Raw genomic sequence first — 21,874 nt, 5'->3', positions numbered from 1 at the left:
CGTTTTTCTCAAAGTTAGACGGAGAAGTCTTTCTTCTCACATCCACTCCTTCATGAAATGGAAGATGAAGAAGAAATCTTCAATGATGATGCTTGACGCCTCATGGGGATGAAGATGCAAACCAGGAGAAAGGGGGATCAATGGGTTGAAGGCGAGATGAGAGGGAAGAATGGAACAAGGGGATAGAGGGGGCACAGGGAGAAGATGGAGGCGATGTGCTCGACGAAGCTTTACTCACTTCACTTTCTTCATGAGAATTAGGATTTGGAAAAATTCAGGTTAGGTTAGTGCTATTTGAGAATTGTTAGGATTTGTAAAGTTAATTGATTAAATATTTTAATTGACTGATGTGTAATTCACTTAAAGATGCCATATAAGGAAATTAATCCAGGTGTATGCGGCCACATCGTGTTTTAGCAGATACGTAAGCAATTCAAACTTCTGGTGACGACTATCATCAAACAAATCAAAAGTTGTTGGGTTTTAAATTCTCAAAACTTAAAACTAAAGAGAAGTGCTAGCAACACACTTTTTTTAACGACACACTTCATCACACTCATTATGATTAATTTTTATTTCTTCTGAAAAAACCAACACAATTCTTAATAAATGAGTGAAATGTGTTCAATTTTAAAAAAATATATAAATCATAATAAGTGTGTTGAAAATCAAAATGGGTTGTACAAAAAAAAAAATTCAAAATGGATTAATGAAGACAAGATCCACTTCTTTCCTAGCTAATAGCCCAAAACCACTTACACCTAAATGGCTAAATCTAACACTCTCTCCCACAAACACACTCCCTTGTCTTAGCCTTGTTTGAATTCAACTAGAGAGAATGGCTGGTGCACCGGTGTTGGAACCATGGCAGAAGCTGGAGGACAAAGTCGTATTGGTAACCGGCGCTTCCTCCGGGCTTGGCCGTGACTTCTGCCTCGACCTCGCTAAAGCCGGCTGCAGGATCGTCGCAGCAGCTCGCCGCGTCGAACGCCTCAATTCACTCTGCCAACAAATCAATCACGAATCAGAGTCGGAGACCCCTCGTGCCATCGCCGTCGAACTCGACGTCTGCGCCGATGCGAAAACTATCAACAACTCTCTGCAGAAGGCTTGGGATGCTTTTGGCTACATTGATGTCTTGATCAACAATGCTGGTGTTAGAGGTCAGTTATAAATTCAATTCAATTGTTTAACTTGTAGGTTTGAACATTTTGCAATGCCAATTTGTTATTTCTGTGATGAAGATACATGATTTTATACCTAGGGTTTTGATATATTCACAACACACTACATTTGTTTTCATATCACTTATCATATGTGTGGGTGGGTTTTGGTGTGTAAGTATCTTTATTGTTTGTGTTACATTCTAAAATCCTCGCCACGCGAGAGTTTGTTTGGTGTGATAATGCATGAGCCCAACTACTGCTAGTACTGTCTGTCGAAATTCAATTTTTTTATTAGAATAATGCGGGCAATGAATATCGAAATCTTGAACATTTAGTCATAGAGGCTTTAATACTATTGTGTGTTATGAGCCAAATATTCCTAAAATGTAAGCTGTTAGGTGAAGACATGTGAATGGTTCTAACAACAATTTCTTGTTACTGTATGTAGGAAGTGTTAAATCACCGTTGAATCTGTCTGAGGAGGAATGGGATCATGTTTTCAAAACTAACTTAACTGGTTCTTGGTTGGTGTCAAAATATGTATGCAAACGCATGTGTGATGCCCGAAGAAAGGGATCTGTGATTAATATTTCTTCAACTGCTGGTTTAAATCGGGGACAAGTGAGTGGAGCTTCTGCCTATGCATCTTCAAAGGCAGGCGTTAACATGCTCACAAAGGTAACTTGCGCTTTTTTCTTAAAACTATTTTCAATTGTTTCCTCTGCTTTTCTTTAGATTTCATAATAATTGACAAATTTTTAGTGATCAACAATGGATTATAGCGAAAACTAAATTAGTTTAGATTAAGAAACATGTTTGTTGTATTGTGAATTGTGATATACAGTTATAGAGTTTGATCCATGCAATTCATTAGTGCTGTATAGAAATGAAAAAATTGCCAATATTCAGTTGACCTGGAGTAAAGGTGATCAAGCTTAGGTCCATCCTCTGTTATATCTCAACGTATTGTATATGTGAATATGTGATGAGGTCAACACCTGAGTTTAGTTTAGTCTTACCAACTCACTGTGTGTTTGGAAACACGTAGGGTTGGATGTGTATGGCGCTCGAGGACGCCGATACAAACAGAACTGTAATCCAGAGACTGAATTGCAGTTCTAGCCTTAAAAACTGGTTTAAGGGGTAAAAATTGGTTTCGAACTGAAATTTGTCCTATTAAGAACTCAAACAAAATAAGATAATAACCACTGAATAGTGAATACCAATTCACAACAGATAGACAATTAAATACTGTGCTCTAAGGTAAAATACTTCTCCAACACATTGGCTATAGAGTTTGATCCATGCAATTCATTAGTGCTGTATAGAAATGAAAAAATTGCCAATATTCAGTTGACCTGGAGTAAAGGTGATCAAGCTTAGGTCCATCCTCTGTTATATCTCAACGTATTGTATATGTGAATATGTGATGAGGTCAACACCTGAGTTTAGTTTAGTCTTACCAACTCACTGTGTGTTTAATTAGTTTAGATTAAGAAACATGTTTGTTGTATTGTGAATTGTGATATACAGTTATAGAGTTTGATCCATGCAATTCATTAGTGCTGTATAGAAATGAAAAAATTGCCAATATTCAGTTGACCTGGAGTAAAGGTGATCAAGCTTAGGTCCATCCTCTGTTATATCTCAACGTATTGTATATGTGAATATGTGATGAGGTCAACACCTGAGTTTAGTTTAGTCTTACCAACTCACTGTGTGTTTGGAAACACGTAGGGTTGGATGTGTATGGCGCTCGAGGACGCCGATACAAACAGAACTGTAATCCAGAGACTGAATTGCAGTTCTAGCCTTAAAAACTGGTTTAAGGGGTGAAAATTGGTTTCGAACTGAAATTTGTCCTATTAAGAACTCAAACAAAATAAGATAATAACCACTGAATAGTGAATACCAATTCACAACAGATAGACAATTAAATACTGTGCTCTAAGGTAAAATACTTCTCCAACACATTGGCAATCCTCTTAAAACTACAAACAAGAAAATTCCTATGTCCCAGACTACCAGAATTATATGGTTGAAATACCATCTAAATTCACCCCAAAAACAGATAGACAATGGACAATTGTCAGCAATAGGACCTAAACATCAATGGAATTTCATGAGATCAGTATTCTCACTTGATAGATCTCTAATGCTTGAATAACTTTCTGAATGAACCAATTTTGGTGCAATCTATACCTGCAAATTTAGCATTGACTAGAAACTCCTCTAATCAGGGGGCTAAGATGTTACTGAAATTAAAACACATGACTTAGTTAAGAAGTGGCTGGGCTTTGGTTATAAAAAGCAGCTGCTTATAAATTGTCTAAAGCTCTAATGCAAGGTGATTAATGCTGACCCACAAATGTAGTCATTGGTTTAATGAATTTTGATATAGTAGCAACACAACATAGAAGGAACACAAGATACCCGCTTCATTAATATATTAGAAAAAATAAGTAAAACTACACATCTAAATCATGCACAGTTTGATGGCGCAGGAGATCTTCAAACAGAAAGCAAAAATGCAAATTCGGATTTATAATTCCCTAATTAAAATCTTGTGATGTCACCACCAAAGCCAATGCCTTCAATGCATCCCACTTTACATTTTTCCCTCTAACACACACCCCGGCAATGACTCTCTTCCAAAAGTGGCTAACCTTTATTGATAAGAAATGGCTTCCGCCAGACTAGTTCAAAAGTGTTCAGATACAACATTCACTTGAAAGGAAAAGAATCCTTCTCCAGGAACTTTCAGATTCACATGAAAAAAGACAAGATCACAACAAAAATTGAGTTTTTAACAGTTTAGAAATGGTTTTTCCCTTCTTACACACGTTAAATTGTCAATTTATACCTTTTTTTTATCTGAATTAAATATATCTCCATAAGTCTGTTAAAATCTTAATGTTTTAGTTTTAGACTGACAATACTTCCCCTTTTCAATTTTCCTTGGTTTTAAGTACGCACTTCTTTGCCAGCTTAGCACAGTTGGATGATTTACTGGGATAAAAAGATTAAAATTCTCATTCCAGTTGCAGTATAAAAAGCAATTCAGGAAATGGTTTTGCCTTAGTTCAAAAACCATATTCTTGCTTGATTATAATACTAAAATGCTCATTCCAGTTGCTTGTGAAAGATCCATTGACACTTCACACTTGTATATTGGATAATGTTAAAACACAAAGGGAAACAAAAATAGGAGCCCCCATTTTTTGGCATTGGGCAACATAAAACGCACAGAGCAACTTGATTTATGAGTAACAGTAGCAAGAGAAGATTTTCATGTCACATATGATATAACCCTTTTTGTCCCTCTACAGTTTAAGTTTTTGGTAAAGTAAATAAACAATAGGAATGCAAGGGTAAAGTACCCACTTGATTTATGAGTATATTCAGTCTACGGTATGAGGTTACTCATGGCATTATGCTCTAAATTTGCTATACTTGACAAAATGTTTAATATTGATTCATTTTTGTGAAATGGTATTTGACAGGTCATGGCTATGGAACTGGGGGCACACAAAATCAGAGTAAATTCCATATGCCCAGGAATTTTTAAATCTGAAATCACTGAAAATCTAATGCAAAAAGATTGGCTGAATAATGTGGTCAAGAAAACAATGCCATTGAGAAGATTAGGTACTTCAGATCCTGCATTAACATCTCTAGTTCGTTACCTAATTCATGATTCTTCTGAATATGTCACGGGTAACAATTTTATTGTCGATTCTGGTGCCACCTTACCAGGTGTGCCCATTTATTCTTCTTTATGAAAATGTATATACTGTTGGCTAGCCCCCTTACCAAGTGAATATGTCATGATTGATAGAAATCTGAATGAAGAGGTGGGCTTAGTGGTAAATGCTTCAGTGGGCCAAGAAGAGAACAGGCCCAAGGTTTGGCAAGTCTATAGGAGGAAACGGGGCAAGGCTGCTGAGGTGGCATTGGCTCAACAGAATTAGGTGTTAGTATAAAGTAACCAAGGAAAAGGGAATAAGATTATGCTGGATTGATAATTCTGTTATAGAGAGAGAGTAGCATCTCCCTCGGAGAGAACGCTCTAGAGCTTCTCTGGGTTGTTAGAGTTTTTCTAACAGCACACCTTATCACAATATCTTCTGTAATTGTCCACTTCAATCAATACAATTGCATTTCTATTCCTTCATTTCATCTTCATTACTTGTTAGCTTCCTAATATCCATCAAATTGGTCCGACCTGCCGGATCAACACCGTGGAAGGAGTCTCAACAAGCTGGTAGATGCCACCGAAAATGACCGATCGAATGGAAGCTCTGGAAAACCAGATGGGAAGCGTTACGACGGCGCTGCAAGAGCTCGCTCTCCAACTGCAGCAGCAGAGCTTGACTCTCACTGAACTGAGCAAGCAAATGGGTCGAAAGGAAACGGGTCACGAAGGAGATACCCCGATAGCGGATTCACACCCCGGTGAGTCTCGCTTGGCCGGAAAGAAGGTGAAGTTGCCGGTGTTCGAAGGAGAGGATCCTGTGGCTTGGATCACGAGAGCGGAGATCTACTTCGACGTGCAGAATACGCCGGATGAGATGCGGGTGAAGTTAACGCGATTAAGTATGGAAGGATCGACGATCCATTGGTTCAATCTGTTGATGGAGACTGAGGATAATCTATCCTGGGAGAAGCTGAAACGTGCGTTGATTGCACGCTACGGAGGAAGAAGATTGGAGAACCCTTTCGAAGAGCTATCGACATTACGACAGAAAGGAAGTGTAGACGAATTCGTCGAATCCTTTGAGTTGTTGTCATCGCAGGTAGGGAGGCTACCGGAGGACCAATACCTAGGATACTTCATGAGTGGGCTGAAGCCTGCGATCAGACGCCGAGTGCGCACACTTAATCCAGGAACTCGAATGGAGATGATGCGAATCGCGAAAGACGTGGAAGAGGAACTAAAGGAAGAAGACGAAGACGATGGCAAGAAAATGGTAAAGAGGAGCGGGTTCGATCGCTCGGGTCAAAGCAATTGGGCCGGGTCATCCGCCAATCGGGTTGGGCTTTTTAGTAGGGATGTGACCCGGTTCTCTAAACCAGGCGGGTCAATTCCAAGTCGCTCCATGAGTTCAGTAGGATCGACGACGAATTCAGCCGCGTCTCTGGGTTCCTCAACTCGAAAAGGAGAAAATGATCTCCGTACAGGATCATCGGAGAAGTGGAAAGGGGTCCGCAGCTTCCAGGTGGATGAAATCGCTGAGCGGAGAGCCAAGGGCTTGTGCTTCAAGTGTGGGGGAAAGTATCATCCTACCCTGCACAAGTGCCCCGAGAGATCCCTGCGTGTTCTAATCCTTGGAGACGGGGAAACCGTTGATGAAGAAGGTGAGATTGTGATGTTGGAGGGAGAACCGGAAGTGAGTGAAGAGGACGAGGCAGTGGTTGAGTACAAATTAATGGGGGTTCTGGGTCGTATGGAGGAGCATCATACGATGAAGATTGAAGGGCAGGTTGACAATGTGAACTTACTGGTGCTTATTGACAGTGGAGCTAGCCACAACTTCATCTCCCCAGCAGTCACCAATGCTCTGGGTTTGGTTATCACCCCTATAGCTTCCCGACACATCAGGTTAGGGGATGGACACAGGGTGGTTACACAGGGAGTGTGTAAGGGAATTAAGGCCAGGCTGGGGAAGATTGAGGTGGTGATTGATGCCTTGGTGTTGGAACTAGGAGGTTTGGACATGGTATTGGGGGTGTCCTGGCTGAGCACACTTGGAAAAGTGGTAATGGACTGGAAACTACTCACTATGCAATTTGTCCATGGAAATCAGGTAGTCAAGTTGCAAGGGCTAGGAGGAAAAGGGAGTAATCACAGTTTTCTACACTCATTCCTCATGGACAAGCAGTACAGAGGTGGTATGGAGTGGTGGTGGTCTCATCTGAATTCCGCAGAAGTCACCAATACTGAGGTAGAAACACCAAGAGAGCTTATGGAGACACTGGAAGAGTTTCAAGAGGTATTTAGGAGCAAGATTCAACTGCCACCAGAGAGGTCTAAGGTGCATCAGATAAAGCTTTTCCCTGAGCAGGAGACCATCAATGTGAGGCCTTATAGGTATCCTCACCATCAAAAAGAAGAGATTGAGAGGCAAGTGGCAGAGTTAATGGAGGCAGGAATCATCAGACCTAGCATGAGTGCTTATTCAAGTCCTGTGATCTTGGTAAAGAAGAAAGACAAGAGCTGGAGGATGTGTGTTGACTACAGAGCTTTAAATAAGGCCACCATTCCAGATAAGTATCCAATTCCGATAGTTGATGAGCTGCTGGATGAATTAAATGGAGCTTCAATTTTCTCTAAAATAGACCTGAAATCTGGCTATCATCAAATCAGGGTGCATGAGGATGACATAGAAAAAACTGCATTTAGAACCCATAATGGACATTATGAATACTTAGTGATGCCATTTGGGCTGATGAATGCTCCAGCTACATTTCAAGCAGTAATGAATGATATTTTCAGACCTTACTTACGGAAATTCGTGTTGGTCTTTTTTGATGATATACTAATCTATAGTAAAGACTTACCTGAACACCTCACTCATTTGAAGTTGGTACTATCTGTCTTGTTAGCTAATTGTTTTGTGGCTAATCAGACCAAATGTAAATTTGGATGTGCTTCAATTGATTATTTGGGTCATATCATCTCGGGAGCTGGCGTGGCAGTAGATCCAGAGAAAGTAAAATGCATTATGGATTGGCCTGTGCCCAAGAATGTTAAGGGAGTGAGGGGATTCTTGGGGCTGACCGGATACTACAGGAAATTCATCAAAGATTATGGAAAAATGGCTAATCCTCTCACTGAGTTGACTAAGAAGGACAGTTTTTCTTGGGGACCAGAGGCAGATAGGGCTTTTCTTCAATTAAAGAGGGTAATGACATCTCCTCCTGTCTTGATACTACCCAATTTCACTCTTCCCTTTGAAGTAGAGTGTGATGCTGCAGGGAGAGGGATTGGAGCTGTCTTAATGCAACAAAGACAACCTCTAGCTTTCTTTAGTAAAGCTTTATCAGCTGGAAACTTGGCTAAGTCAGTGTATGAAAAAGAATTAATGGCCTTGGTTTTAAGCATTCAACATTGGAGGCACTACCTATTGGGGAAAGAGTTCATAGTCTATACTGATCACAAAAGCCTTAAGCATTTCCTGCAGCAGAAAGTTTCTTCACCAGACCAACAGTGTTGGTTAGCAAAATTACTGGGTTACCAATTTCAAGTCAAATACAAACCCGGCTTGGAAAATAAGGCTGCTGATGCCTTGTCCAGGCGCTATGATGAGGTGGAGCTGCATTCTCTGATCTCATTTCCTCTCTGGAATGACCGAAAGAGACTCTTGGAGGAGATTACCCAAGATCCCTACATCCAGGACTTGCAATCTGCAGTACAGAAAGATCCTGCAAGCAAACCTGGATTTGCAGTACAACATGGAGTTTTACTATATCATGGAAGGCTAGTCTTATCTCCTACCTCTCCTTCCATCCCATGGCTACTTGAGGAGTTTCATGGCTCACCTTCTGGGGGTCACTCTGGCTTCCTGAGGACCTATAGACGCTTGGCAACAACATTGTATTGGGTAGGAATGCAAAAGAGGGTCAGAGACTATGTCAGAGCTTGTGATGTTTGTCAAAGACACAAATACAGCGCCTTAAGCCCTGGAGGCTTGTTACAACCTCTTCCAATCCCTAATGCTGTGTGGGAAGACTTGTCTCTTGACTTCATTACAGGTCTACCCAAATCCAAGGGCTTTGAAGCAGTACTGGTGGTTGTGGACAGGCTGTCAAAATACAGTCATTTTATTCTGCTCAAGCATCCCTATACAGCCAAGTCTATTGCAGAAGTGTTTGTAAGAGAGGTGGTGCGCCTCCATGGGATTCCTAATTCAGTCATAAGTGATAGGGATCCTATTTTTGTTAGCCATTTCTGGTCTGAACTCTTTAAGCTGCAGGGGACCAAACTGAAAATGAGCTCGGCTTACCATCCGGAAACTGATGGACAAACAGAGGTCATAAACAGGTGTTTGGAAAGCTACCTGAGGTGTTTTGCTTCTGATCATCCCAAGTCTTGGTCACATTGGATTTCCTGGGCAGAATTTTGGTACAATACTACTTTTCATAGCTCAATTGGACAGACACCCTTTGAGGTAGTCTATGGAAGACAAGCACCCCCTATTGTCAAGTTCTTATCCAATGAGACTAAGGTAGCCGCTGTGGCCCTAGAGCTAAGTGAAAGAGATGAAGCCCTGCGACAGCTAAGGGGTCATTTACAGAAGGCTCAAGAACAAATGGCTATTTATGCAAATAAGAAGCGGAGGGATTTGTCCTTTGCAGTAGGAGAGTGGGTATTTCTCAAACTGAGACCCCACAGGCAGCATTCTGTGGTGAAGAGGATCAATCAGAAGCTTGCTGCCAGGTTTTATGGACCTTTTCAGATAGAGGCCAAGGTAGGAGCAGTTGCTTATAGGCTGAAGTTTCCTGCAGAGTCCAAAATCCACCCAGTTTTTCACATTTCTCTGTTAAAGAAGGCTGTGGGAAACTATCAAGTGCAGGGTCAGTTGCCAGCGGATTTGGGGGTTGATGACACCACTGATATTTACCCTGAAGTCATAGTGGGCACTAGGACTGTCAGGCTCGGGGACAGTGAAGTGCATCAGAGCTTAGTCAAGTGGAAGCATAAGTCAATGGAGGAAGTCACCTGGGAAGACAATGTCGTTCTAGCTGGTCAGTTTCCTGAATTCTGCCTTGAGGACAAGGCTGTTCCAATGGAGGGAGGAATTGATAGAAATCTGAATGAAGAGGTGGGCTTAGTGGTAAATGCTTCAGTGGGCCAAGAAGAGAACAGGCCCAAGGTTTGGCAAGTCTATAGGAGGAAACGGGGCAAGGCTGCTGAGGTGGCATTGGCTCAACAGAATTAGGTGTTAGTATAAAGTAACCAAGGAAAAGGGAATAAGATTATGCTGGATTGATAATTCTGTTATAGAGAGAGAGTAGCATCTCCCTCGGAGAGAACGCTCTAGAGCTTCTCTGGGTTGTTAGAGTTTTTCTAACAGCACACCTTATCACAATATCTTCTGTAATTGTCCACTTCAATCAATACAATTGCATTTCTATTCCTTCATTTCATCTTCATTACTTGTTAGCTTCCTAATATCCATCAATGATCGTAAGGCTTTGTTTGTTTCAAAAGAATCTGAGAGGAAAAGAAAGTGAAGGAAAGAAAAGAGCAAGAATATTCTGTTTTCCACTGTTTGGTATCACTGCAGGAAGAAAAGAAAGGAAAACTTTTTGTGGGTCCCATAGCAAAAAACTTTCCTTCCGATTTGGGCAGAAAAGTGGAAAGTTGGAGCAATTTTCATTAAAAATACCAAACTACCCTCAAGTTGGAGCCATTTTATGGGTTCTACTTCTACAGCTTGATACATGTGGCCATTGCATGTACAAAATATATCAGACCTTATTTAACTTATAAATATAATATGCATACTTTTGGAACAATTTTTTAGCCACATTTGGTGTAGTACTCCAACAGGTTATGTGCTCATTTTTTTAGCCACTTTAATTTCATAATAAAAATCTTAATAGTAGAAAAGCATTGTGTAAAATTATTTGAGTTTTTTTATTAAAATTAAAAATAACATTGCAAATTTGTGCTGGAATTTTTTTATATGGCACTAGAAGTTTTAAAATTATAAGAATTATTAGTTTTTAAGCAGGGGCAAAAAAGTCATCTTACAAAATTACAGTTTTCTTTCCTCCTATTCTTTTCTTCCATTTCCATCCAATCAAACAACTTAAGAATTTCTCTCACTTTTGCTTTCTCTTCCTTTCTTTTCTCCTCCTTTCCTTCCACTTTCCTTTCCTTTCCTTTCTTCCCCAACCAAACACAGTTTAAATCTATGTTGTTGTGACCAATGATCAACAAGTTATCCAAAAGATCAAGTAGCCAATTTGTGGTGATCACTTATAGTTCACCCACTAGGTGTATGGACTGCATAAAGCGCTTCTGTCCTTTGAGAACTACTATCTTATTACCCTTTGGAAGAGAATCACGATTCCTTGCACTATACAATTGCTTCTTTAGGTGTTTTTGAATGGTATAGGGAATCCTGCTTTATTTGCTTTTGCTTTTCCGGTATCAAAGTTGAAAATATTTTGACACCCAATGCCTGAAATTTTCACCCTCATTATAAAGGACTCTCCTACCTGATTATAAAGATTATACTTTTTTAGGTTTGGCCGTTTGGATGATCAAAATTTTAAATGCGCAAACTTTAAAAGTATTCCTATTGATATAATTGGTTTGGCAGAATGTTATCGAACATTTAACATGGTAAAGTTCTAATATGCTTAGGTCATAAGTTATGACCCTTTAAAATAATGCTTGCAATTTTCCATTTGCTCTAGTTTTGTGAGAAAATGAGGAATCTATTTTTGACAAATTAAAGCTCCTCATATTATGTTCAAAACTCTGTTAACTCCATAGATACAAAAGATTGGAGTTAGAATCATCCTCCTCAAAATAGCAAGGTTTACGGCCCAATCAAATTTCTCCATCTTACTCACTCAGTAAATTCTAATATTTTAACATCCCTTGCATCACGATCCACTTAATTACTGCACTTAGGTAGCCTCTGCCATTTGCACCAAAAAAAAATGAATGAATAAATGATAGCATAAAGGTTCTTCCATTTGTAGTTTTTGTACCCAAAAAAATGATACCATAAAGGATCCGATTCTCATGTGTCTATTTTTGCGGGTCCAAAATGTTACTTAGGATGTAAGCACTTCTTAAACATATGTTACCGATTTTACTTCAATTGTAGTAGTACTTAAATTTTTCCATAACCAATTTATATTTTTATATTTTTATTTCCACTTAATACAAGAGATAATAAATTGTTAATGCAGGAGAGAAAAAATTGTTTTTTAATAAAAAAAAAGAACTAACTAAACAACCGTTGCTTAATTGACTCATATGAGACTCTATACTTGCTATGTAGAGAGCAGATCAGTGGCGGATCCACCACCAGGCTTGGTCTCAAACAAAAAATAGAAAATATTTCTTTGGACCAAGTAAGTTTTTTGGCCAAAAAAAATTAGAGAAAAGGCAAAATATATAAGGTAAGACAAAATTTAGGTACTCAATAATAAATTTGCCCCAGTTTCCCAAAATTTCTGGTTCCGCCACCGGAGCATATCATCATATATCTGCTTTGAGAAAAAAAAAAGACACAATCATGTGACCATAAGGCATGCAATTCTTCAGTTGAAGCCTTAGGTAACTTAGTATGTGGTTTTTTTTATGGGGTTGTCTAAATAATCCATGATGAAAATTGGGTTAAATCACCCATTACATAGGTGCACCAATCATATTGCAACATGTGTTTTTATATTATCCACCTCAGTTAATTAATCTTTTTTATTTTACATTTTTCGTAATATTAATTTATTAAATAATTCAATTGCAAAATGAACCTATAAAAAATAATAGCATAAGAATCCTTTCTAAAAAAACTCCAATCCCCATTTTCTTTCACGCTTTCTTCTCTGAATCTGATGCATACCAGAGACAGTTGCTGAGCCTCTTCCATCTCCATAATTCAGGTCTGGATCAGGCTTTTATAGATGCCCTCCCAGTCTTCTATTACAAAGAGATAATAGGCTTGAAAGAGCCATTTGATTGAGCAGTTTGCCACCGTGAGTTCTTGCAACAGGACAAGATGAGATTGCTCCCAATCTGCAACCATAAATTTCACATCCTTGCATATACACACGGTTACTGTCTAACTCAATTTGTCCTCTATGCAGAGGGACTGTCTATGCATCTGGTTTTGCATTTGAGAGAATCGTAAGATGAGCTTGAAAGAAAATGAGAATTTGGGATTTGGGTTTTTTTAGAAAGGAGTTATATGCTATTATCTAAAATTATAGGTTTATTTTGCAATTGAATTATTTAATAAATTAAATATTACGAAAATGTAAAATAAAAGATATTAATTAAGTGAGGTGGATAATATAAAAATACATGTTACAATATGATTGGTGCACCTATGCAATGAGTGATTCAACCCAATTTTCATCATGGGTTAATTAGACAACCCCTTTTTTTATAGGCTAACAAATGCATTTATTACTATTAAAAGGGGTGCGAATGAAAAATAGAGGAAAGAGTACAACAGTAAACTTGCAAATAGGCATAAAGCAAGCAACAGGGGAAAGTAAAGACCGCACAAAATATATCTTTTTCCAAAGCCTATTCATCCCTCCTTTGTAGGAACCATTGCTCCTTCAATTCACCACTTCTGTATCCTAGCCTCCTAGGCACCTTCCAAGACACTACCTTCCATCAGGTACAAAGCTGGCCCGAGCCTTAGGTTACGTGGTACTCTCTTTTTATAAAAGGAAAAGCAAATATTAAAGTAAATTAGTTTTGGGAATCGATGCTACTGTGTCCTTTAATTTGAGTTACTATCATATTACCTTTTGCAATGGAATTACGATTCCTTGCACTATACTTGGTTCCTTGCACAATCCTGTTTTATTGCTTCTGCTTTTCTAATATTAAAGCTGAAAATATTTCAACATCCTATTCCTGAAATTTTCACCCTCATTTTTAAGGACTCACCTACGTACCTGATTATAAGGAAGATGCTCTCTTTGTAGGTTTGTCCGTTTGGGTGATATCAGAATTTTAAACAAAGTTGGCAAAAAAGGCCCTTGATGACTAGACTATCATATTTATAGTAGAAACACACATCATCCAGCATTTTTCACCAAACATGCATTTTTACATAAAATTGGCAAAAAAGAAAACAAGTATACGGTCTTGTAAAGTCGAGTGTGGTAACATAGTGGGCCTAGGATTCTCACCATTTGTTATAATTTAAAAATTGAGGTCATTGGTTGGTTGGAGCCTTAAGTGTAACAGTCTTGAACTTTTCCCTCATAATACAAGTTTAATATATATTTTTAGGGATAATTTCTATCATATAGTAAGGGACGCTAACTATTATTTTAGAAGGTGCAAATGGAAGATGTTGCTGTTTGTCGTGCAATGGACTTGACCACATTGAGTGGCTATTATCATAATCTCATATTCTCATATAGATGAGGTTGAGAAATTGTTTGATATTAAAGGAGAGCTGCGTTTGGAAAAAAAATGGACAGTCATGATGAAAATGACATGATGCTTGTGGGCTGGTCATTCAAAAAAAATAAAACAAAGGGATTTTGGTTACACTCATTTGTCACTCTTCTGTTTCTTTTAGCCGTGATTATCTTTTATTTTTATTTTTTCTCCCTTTTCCATCTGATATGCAGAGAAAGAGGCCCTTCCACTGGTAATCGCATCTCAGTCTCCGAAGAAAGCCCTTTATTCACATACTAGATATCTCAAATTAAAGGACATTAGAGTTTGATTTCTTTTCTACTTGCTGGTCTTATATTTTACTTTTTTGATATTTAAAGAGGAAATGGTGTATTAATGAAGAAGCAAAAGTAATAATAGAGTTTTACACTCTCTTCAAAGATAACCGTAAAAAACCAACAAATCATTATTCATTATTTCACGAAATATAAACAATAATTTCACGAAATATATGTTTATATTAATATAAAAAAATAAAAGTTATATATATGGTGTATGACCAAACGTTGTATATAGTATCAAATTTTTATCAAGACTATACAACATACTAAACAGACCCTAAAGTAGTATATATTGTCAAATTTTAATAAGGTTCCACAATGATTTAAGAAACTCCTTTCGTCATTCATTTTAATACCCTTCGCCAATGTCTTTACTAGAGCTCAAACTCATTACAAAAAGTTTTGATGGATTTCATCTTAATTAATCATTAATTCTACTAGCATTTAATCATACTCAATATTCATTCAAATAACATTCTAGAATATTATCTGTTCGATATCAAAATATAATAAATATTTTTTTTTATTGCTATGATTATCAATTTCATAAAAAACTAGGAGGAAGGGTAGCTCACTTAGCTTAGTGAGTTAAGGGAAATGAAGAGATTTGCAAGGTGAAAATGCGGGTTCAAACATTGGCGAATGAACTAATTTACTAACAATTAACAACTAATATCTATAAAAAAAATATCAGAATAAACTAAGAGTGAGAAACAACTTGAGTAATAAAAATTATAAACCATTAAATTTCTGTTTTATTTTAGTCAGTACACCACAAGTCACTACAAAAAATTCAGTATTTTGCAGCGGTTCTAGGAGAAATTTGCGGCGGTTAAAACCGCCGCAAAATGTATGTTGAGGCGTTTGCTAGAGCGCCGCAGTTACGAGCGTCGGGAGGTGTTCTGCGGCGCTTATAGCCAAGCGTTGGAATAACCGCCGCAGGAATGAGCGGCGGTTTTAAACCGCCGCAATGCGTGTACTTCATTTCGCCTCTATTCTTCAGCGGTTCTAACCGCCACGAAATGCTAATTTTTTTTTTTCATCTCTTTCGCATCCACATGATCCTACAAACTTCCTGTCTACCAAAAACACATTCATTGATGTCACATAACACGTCCTTATACTGTACAATCACCACGCTACAAAACCAAACTCGAGTTTGAGCCATAACTTTATCACCAAGAAACCATACATACATTGAATTCTAAATAAAGTCGGTGTAAGCTATAAAGAATAACTGCAGAAGGCAAGTGGTGAACATACTAACATCACAGTTCTACACAAAAATCACCCCAACCCAATACAATTAACATTTGCTTGAAAAATAGATCTACCAGGAAAATATCTTATCTCAATATATATAGCACAGAACAGGATCTCTTAAGGATCTAAGAATAAACAAATAATTATGAGAATTGTGAATCTAAACCAGCAACATAGAATTCTCACCAGATTCGGAGCAGTCCAGCCAACAAGAGCAGAGAGAATGGTCATCACCTATTTGATTTCAACTCCAAAGACCACAAAGACAATCAATATCTATGAAGGCCCTCCTTAGCAGTGAGGTGATAAATAAACAACATACTTAACATTTCAAACTCACTCCATCAAACATGGCTTCCAACAAAGTAGAGCTAATAACAGAAATTATTTATACAAAAAAACTAGGAAAAACTATATTGAAAACCTGATTGGAGTATAGTCACCCCCTTGACGACCCTTCGTGCTTAATCTGCTTTCTCTTGCTGAAACCACACTTTGAATAGCCATCTAAATGAGAAAAAAGTTAACATTAGGCCACCTGAATTATATATTACTTATGAGTATAATATATCAATTAATCAATAGAAAGAAAACCATGCATTTATCCCCAATTCAAATTTAAATAACTTAGAAACAAAGCTTAAGCAATTGAGCCCTAGCAAAGCAATGACATGAAACCTAGTTGGCAGTAGTAATTGAACTTACCAGTGCTTGCAGCTTCACTAATCCTCTAAGAGCACTCAGTCCCTTTATTGCCTGTAACAGAAAAATTGAAATATTTCACATAATCAGATTGTTTAAATCAAAGAATATCAATAGAAAATACTTTTAAGTACTCTTTACCTAGCAGTATCACATCCAATTTCATTTATATGTTTCGGCACATGTTCACCATGAGTTAGGTTCTTCATTTGTACATTACATTTCTTTTCCTAATAATTTCATTACACACACTTACCCTAAATCTAAGATGGAGAACATCCAACAGTCATGTGGAAGTGAAGGGACTGAAGCTCCATGTAATTACGTACAAGGAAATAACTCTCCTCCAAGGATCTTGACTTCAAAAAGGGTTTCCTCTTACACAAAACGATCCAATTTTCTGCATTTCCTATTTTCTCTCCTTATTCTCCTTTTCTCCATCTAATTGATACCCCCTCTATCGAACTAACTTGTCTATTTGTTCCTAACTTATATCTGAACTAACTAAATTCTTTAGCAGTTCCCTACCCACTCCTAACATACAACAAGCAGAGAGAAACGTGCACACGCATATTTCAGTAATCATCTTCAATTTGAACGAATGGAAGAAATCGAAGCAGAGAGGGCTCACCTTGTTTGGATCCGAAGCAGAGCGTGCGCAGTTGAAGAAATCAAAGAAACCAAACCCAGGAAACCACTCAATTTTGCCAAAACTGGAGAAATTTGAGCCCTAATTCCTAACCAAAACAAACACATCCAAATCACAAACCTGAAATCGCTGATTTAATCGTGAGAAATCGAAGAAACCAAACCATCAAATCTGGTACAACGCAATCGTACCAGATTAAGAGTCCTATGCAGTACTTGCTTGAATTCGCTGATTTAATCGTGAGAAATCGCTGATTGTATCAAGAGTCCTATGCAGTACTTGCTTGAATTCTAACAAGCTACTACATAACCAAAAATGATACAAGATATTTCTTATAAAAAAATGCACGAGGAAAAGGGGGGGGGACCTACTGTTCCTGCACTTGAGTAGTGTGATCCATAATGGAATTTGGGGATAACTGGATCATCAAAGCTAGCATATCTCTCATGAAATTTTTTCAGACGATCTGGGTTCAGTGCACCAACAGGCTGAATCATATCAAAAGCATTGATTATTAAACAAAACAAAAAACAAAAACTTTTTCCTTTGAACTGACTAAAGCAACATTCATGAACCTTTGAAAGATCTCGATAAGAAGAAGGATTTGAAAGATCCAAACTCTCTGAACTGTAATCAGAAAGAATCTAGGGAAAAACAGGATACTGCTAAAAAGAAATAATAATGATGAAATAAATAACATGAAGATATGATTGAAGAGATCAATGATAGAAAGCAATACACTAAGAAAAAAGACAACCTGCGTTATATCATTATAACTAGGCCCAGCCAGTGTATTGAGTTGCATAAGATACTCAAAATTACTGATCTGCACAACAGCATCCAAAGATTAGGAATAGAGGTAGTCTGATGCCAAGTGAAATAGATTAGGAATATAAGTTTCCTTTTAACAACTCATAGTCTTGAACATGTTAGTACTTTACAGCATGTTTTGCATGCATTGAGTTCAATATATATTTACAACTCCCAATCAGTCCTCATATGTAAAATGGGATAAAGTTATACTCTCAATACCAAAGCCACACAGTTCATACTAATAAACTGAATTTATCTGCCATAAGAGCTTATACATAGGTTTCACACATCCAGACACCCTTTATGCAAAATCTCATTCAATCCCAATGTCAATTTTTTGACAGGATAAAGCTAAAAAATCCTATTGAAATTTGGATGCATTGCATATCAAATGACAACTTGGAAATAGGAAAAATTGCCAATCAAAGGATCAAATAGTGTCAAGTCTCAAGCTATAAAATGAAAATCAGTAAGAAACCACACCAGCTTTGCCAATTTTAGCAGCAAGAGATCCTCCAATTATTCAAAGAATCAACAACAGGGTTATCACACAATAAAGTAAACAAAATCCAAAATCAAAATCATCTTCAATTTGAACGAATGGAAGAAATCGAAGCAGAGAGGGCTCACCTTGTTTGGATCTGAAGCAGAGCGTGCACAGTGGAAGAAATCGAAGAAACCAAACCCAGGAACCCACTCGATTTTACCAAAACAAGAGAAATTCGAGCCCTAATTCATAACCAAAACAAACAGATCCAAATCACAAACCTGAAATCGTGAGAAATCGAAGAAACCAAACGATCAAATTGCAGTGGAAGAAATCTAAGAAACCAAACCCAGGACGAAGGGCTTACCTTCAAGCCATGGAGTTCGCCATCGCTGAGAAGGAGTCAAGGAATCGCGATCTGAGAGAGAGGCTGAGAGAGGTTCAACGTGAAGTGAGGTAGAGGAGAGTGAAAAAACGCGATCTGGAAACGCGATATGAGGTGAGGGATTTAATTTTAGGTTTTCTAATTTAATCATTCTGCGGCGCCTGGTTGAACCGCCCCTGAAATAACCGCCACAAATGTCAAGCAAACCGCCACTAATTGAAACAAAACCCGCCGCAAATTGTACGAAAACTGCGGCGGCTTGCTTAACCGCCTGAAAAAACGCCTCAAGTTTACATTTTGCGGCGGTTTATGCGTAACCGCCGCAGAATGTCCGTCGCTAAATGCCAATTTTCTTGTAGTGAGTTATATGAAAAAGAAAAACCTTATTTGTGATCACAGCTATATAGGTATGTATAGTTATACAACCTAAGTATCTTTTTTTTAACGTTACGTAAGTATCTTTAATTAGACTTCATTCTAGAAAAAATCTTTATTTAGACTTTGCAATTTTTTAGTTGGTACACCACAAGTCATGTGAAAAAGAAGAAGCTTTTGTATTGTTGGTACACCCCTTAGTGTTGCTATTATTTATTCTATTCATTATTTTTGGCCTTTAAAAAAAAACTACCTACTTTACGTAAGTATCTTTGATCGATTAGTCTTAATTAATTTCAAAAAAAAATCTGTAGTAAATTAGACCTTGTTTTCTCAACTTTCACACCAAAATGGAGCATTAGATCGTACTGATAATTAAATAAATGATAATGTGGAGACTACGTAAAATACGGGTGCGTATAACCTGCACCATTCAATTTGGTAGTGTATCTGTACACCACAAAATGTAACCACATGATATAATATTAAAGAATTAAACGGTAGAGATTGAAGATAGATAATTTGTTTAAATTACATTCATACCCTATAATAATAAAATGAAAAATAGCCTGAAGAACTTCATCAGCGGTGCTGCGGAGGGAGGGCGGCGGCGGTGGCGAAAGTGACAGCAGCTTAAGCAGTGGTGGGTGATAATTTCTCCCCATCGATTTCGCTTTCCACAACTCCATCGCCGTCTTTCCTTCCACCGCCCTTTTCTTTGGCGGCGGCGGCTGATTGGTTTTTTTTTTTCTTTGGATAAGCAATACTTTATTATAAGGGGGTATAAACTATAAACCATACCCAAGAGCAAAAAACAGATACAAGAAAACTGGGCAGAACCAGTAAAAGAAGAGAACAAAATAGATAGAAACCCAATCAGCCTACCAAAGGACAATGCCTACAAAACCCCAAAACAATTCCCAGGTTCGTTGACCCATTCAGAGAACTTCCAAGAAGTCAATTGAATGAGATTGGGTGAAAGAGAAGGAGATGAGATTTGGTATGATGTGAAAATAATAATAAGAAAACTCAAATTTCTCAGTTTTTATTTGGTAAATTAGTGGTGAATATGAAAATTCAGATCTCATATGGTGAAAGAGCAAATCAATTGATAAACAGTTACAGTAATTAGAGCATTTGATCGAAATAAAGATGAAGGAGTGAGAGCTGCAAAACCAGAGTTGGAAGGTAGAAGACAAGGATAACCTAGTATTTTCACACAAGAATTTAATGGTGTATCACTACACCACCTAATTAAATGGAGCAGGTTAAACGCAGTCGTAAAATACACTTACATCTCTCAACTTTATAGAATAACATTTCACCATATTCTTTTCTAGTTTATATTCTACCTCATACCCTCTAAAAAGTTGACCTCATCCAAAAAAATGCTAACGAAATATTCTCTCCAACTAAATATCATTTAAATCATCTATTTAAATAGGGGATAAAAAAATGATTAGAGTATTTTATAAAAATGCACTAAAAGTCGTTGTGTTTTTTAAGCTAAACTAAAAACTCAATCAAAGTGGTGAAGAAAATATTTTTATTTGGATTCTATTTAACCTCTTTTTTTTTCGTTTTATATATAGTCCTTTTAATTTATTTCTGGAGACAACCTAATAATATTTAAAACAGCTCCCCATAGTGCTCACTTGAACATCAATTCATGTTAATTACTAGCTAGAGAGTTGAGAGCTCCTTTTCTCTTTCAGTTCTTTAAGTTGAGTAAACCATGATAAATTAAGCCAAATTTTAACGATATTAGTAGCAATATGGGTATCAGATTACAACATTAATACTTTGTTTCTAGTTACATGCATAACAATAAAGACATATTGATGTTCGTAGTTTTTTTATAGACATATTGATGTTCGTAGTAATAATAAAGGGTATCAGATTCCGTAAAAAAAAAGTGTCAGATTCCAACATATCAGTACCCAAGTACCCAATTGTATTGACTCCTTTTTTTTTTTTTTTTTTAGCTTACTCTCGATTTTAATTTTTCTTTTGAAACATAATTTTTCTTTTTATTTTAACTTGATGTGAATATAACTTTTCTGGGTTTATTTCTTTTTTCATTGAATTACTTTTATTAATATTGTTATTAATTAAAATGTAAAAAAAGAAGAAAAAAGAAAAGGACAACGAAAAAGAACAAATTCTTGTTGTCAGAGTACATGGACGTGACATACTTGAAGATGCTTGGAGTAAAGTAAAGATTACACAGAAAAAGGACATTCAGAACAAAAAGGAAAAAAAAGAGACATGAGAATTAATGGAACGGTCATTGTCACAATGTTAAAAGGACCACATAGCTTCTCCTTCAATATAAAGATGCAACAACATGAGAATGTTGCTTCAACCTTCATCAGTTTCATTCATCCCCATTTGTTCTCTTCATGACTCATCTTCCCCCACCACTTTCCAGCAACACAACCACCACCTTAAAAGCAACGGTCAGGTGCATTTAAAAACCTCTTCTTCTCTTACTCTCTTGGATCTCACTTCACATTAAATCAAACTATCTCAAGTCTCAGCTGCACAAACTCTCCATTTCAATTTCCAAGGTCAGGGTC

General features: G+C 37.4%; 1 protein-coding gene and 1 long non-coding RNA gene across 3 annotated transcripts; one reads left to right on the top strand and one right to left on the bottom strand.

Annotated features, from left to right (window-relative positions):
* The first annotated feature begins 763 nt into the window (after window positions 1-763).
* On the top strand, window positions 764-5,037 carry LOC130734372 (uncharacterized). The gene is made up of 3 exons (XM_057586770.1): window positions 764-1,163; window positions 1,615-1,844; window positions 4,670-5,037. Exons 1-3 carry the CDS (start codon window positions 839-841, stop codon window positions 4,946-4,948), a joined length of 834 nt encoding a protein of 277 aa, XP_057442753.1. The 5' UTR covers window positions 764-838; the 3' UTR covers window positions 4,949-5,037.
* Window positions 5,038-15,643: 10,606 nt separating this feature from the next.
* On the bottom strand, window positions 15,644-19,258 carry LOC130734217 (uncharacterized). Of its 2 annotated transcripts, none has more exons than XR_009017861.1 (8): window positions 18,903-19,258; window positions 18,679-18,816; window positions 17,993-18,061; window positions 17,811-17,897; window positions 17,607-17,723; window positions 17,218-17,323; window positions 16,590-16,640; window positions 15,644-16,391 (listed from the first exon to the last, which is right to left on the bottom strand). It is a non-coding gene; the product is annotated as an uncharacterized LOC130734217 (long non-coding RNA). The 2 variants fall into 2 exon arrangements; XR_009017841.1 differs by having other exon boundaries at window positions 18,679-18,777; window positions 18,903-19,255.
* Window positions 19,259-21,874: the final 2,616 nt, after the last annotated feature.

Source organism: Lotus japonicus, chromosome 1 (assembly GCF_012489685.1).
Source record: "Lotus japonicus ecotype B-129 chromosome 1, LjGifu_v1.2".
In the NCBI taxonomy this organism is placed as follows: domain Eukaryota; kingdom Viridiplantae; phylum Streptophyta; class Magnoliopsida; order Fabales; family Fabaceae; genus Lotus; species Lotus japonicus.
The sequence above is the reverse complement of the archived record's forward strand: the minus strand, read 5'-3'. Positions and strand labels throughout refer to the sequence as shown.

What these genes read in the sequence shown, in the direction of transcription:
- LOC130734372 (XM_057586770.1), top strand. Translation starts at nt 839, where the DNA reads ATGGCTGGTGCACCGGTGTTGGAACCATGGCAGAAGCTGGAGGACAAA. An exon ending in CAACAATGCTGGTGTTAGAG is followed by an intron (nt 1,164 to 1,614) that starts GTCAGTTATAAA and finishes TACTGTATGTAG; the next exon opens with GAAGTGTTAAATCACCGTTG. An exon ending in GCGTTAACATGCTCACAAAG is followed by an intron (nt 1,845 to 4,669) that starts GTAACTTGCGCT and finishes GGTATTTGACAG; the next exon opens with GTCATGGCTATGGAACTGGG.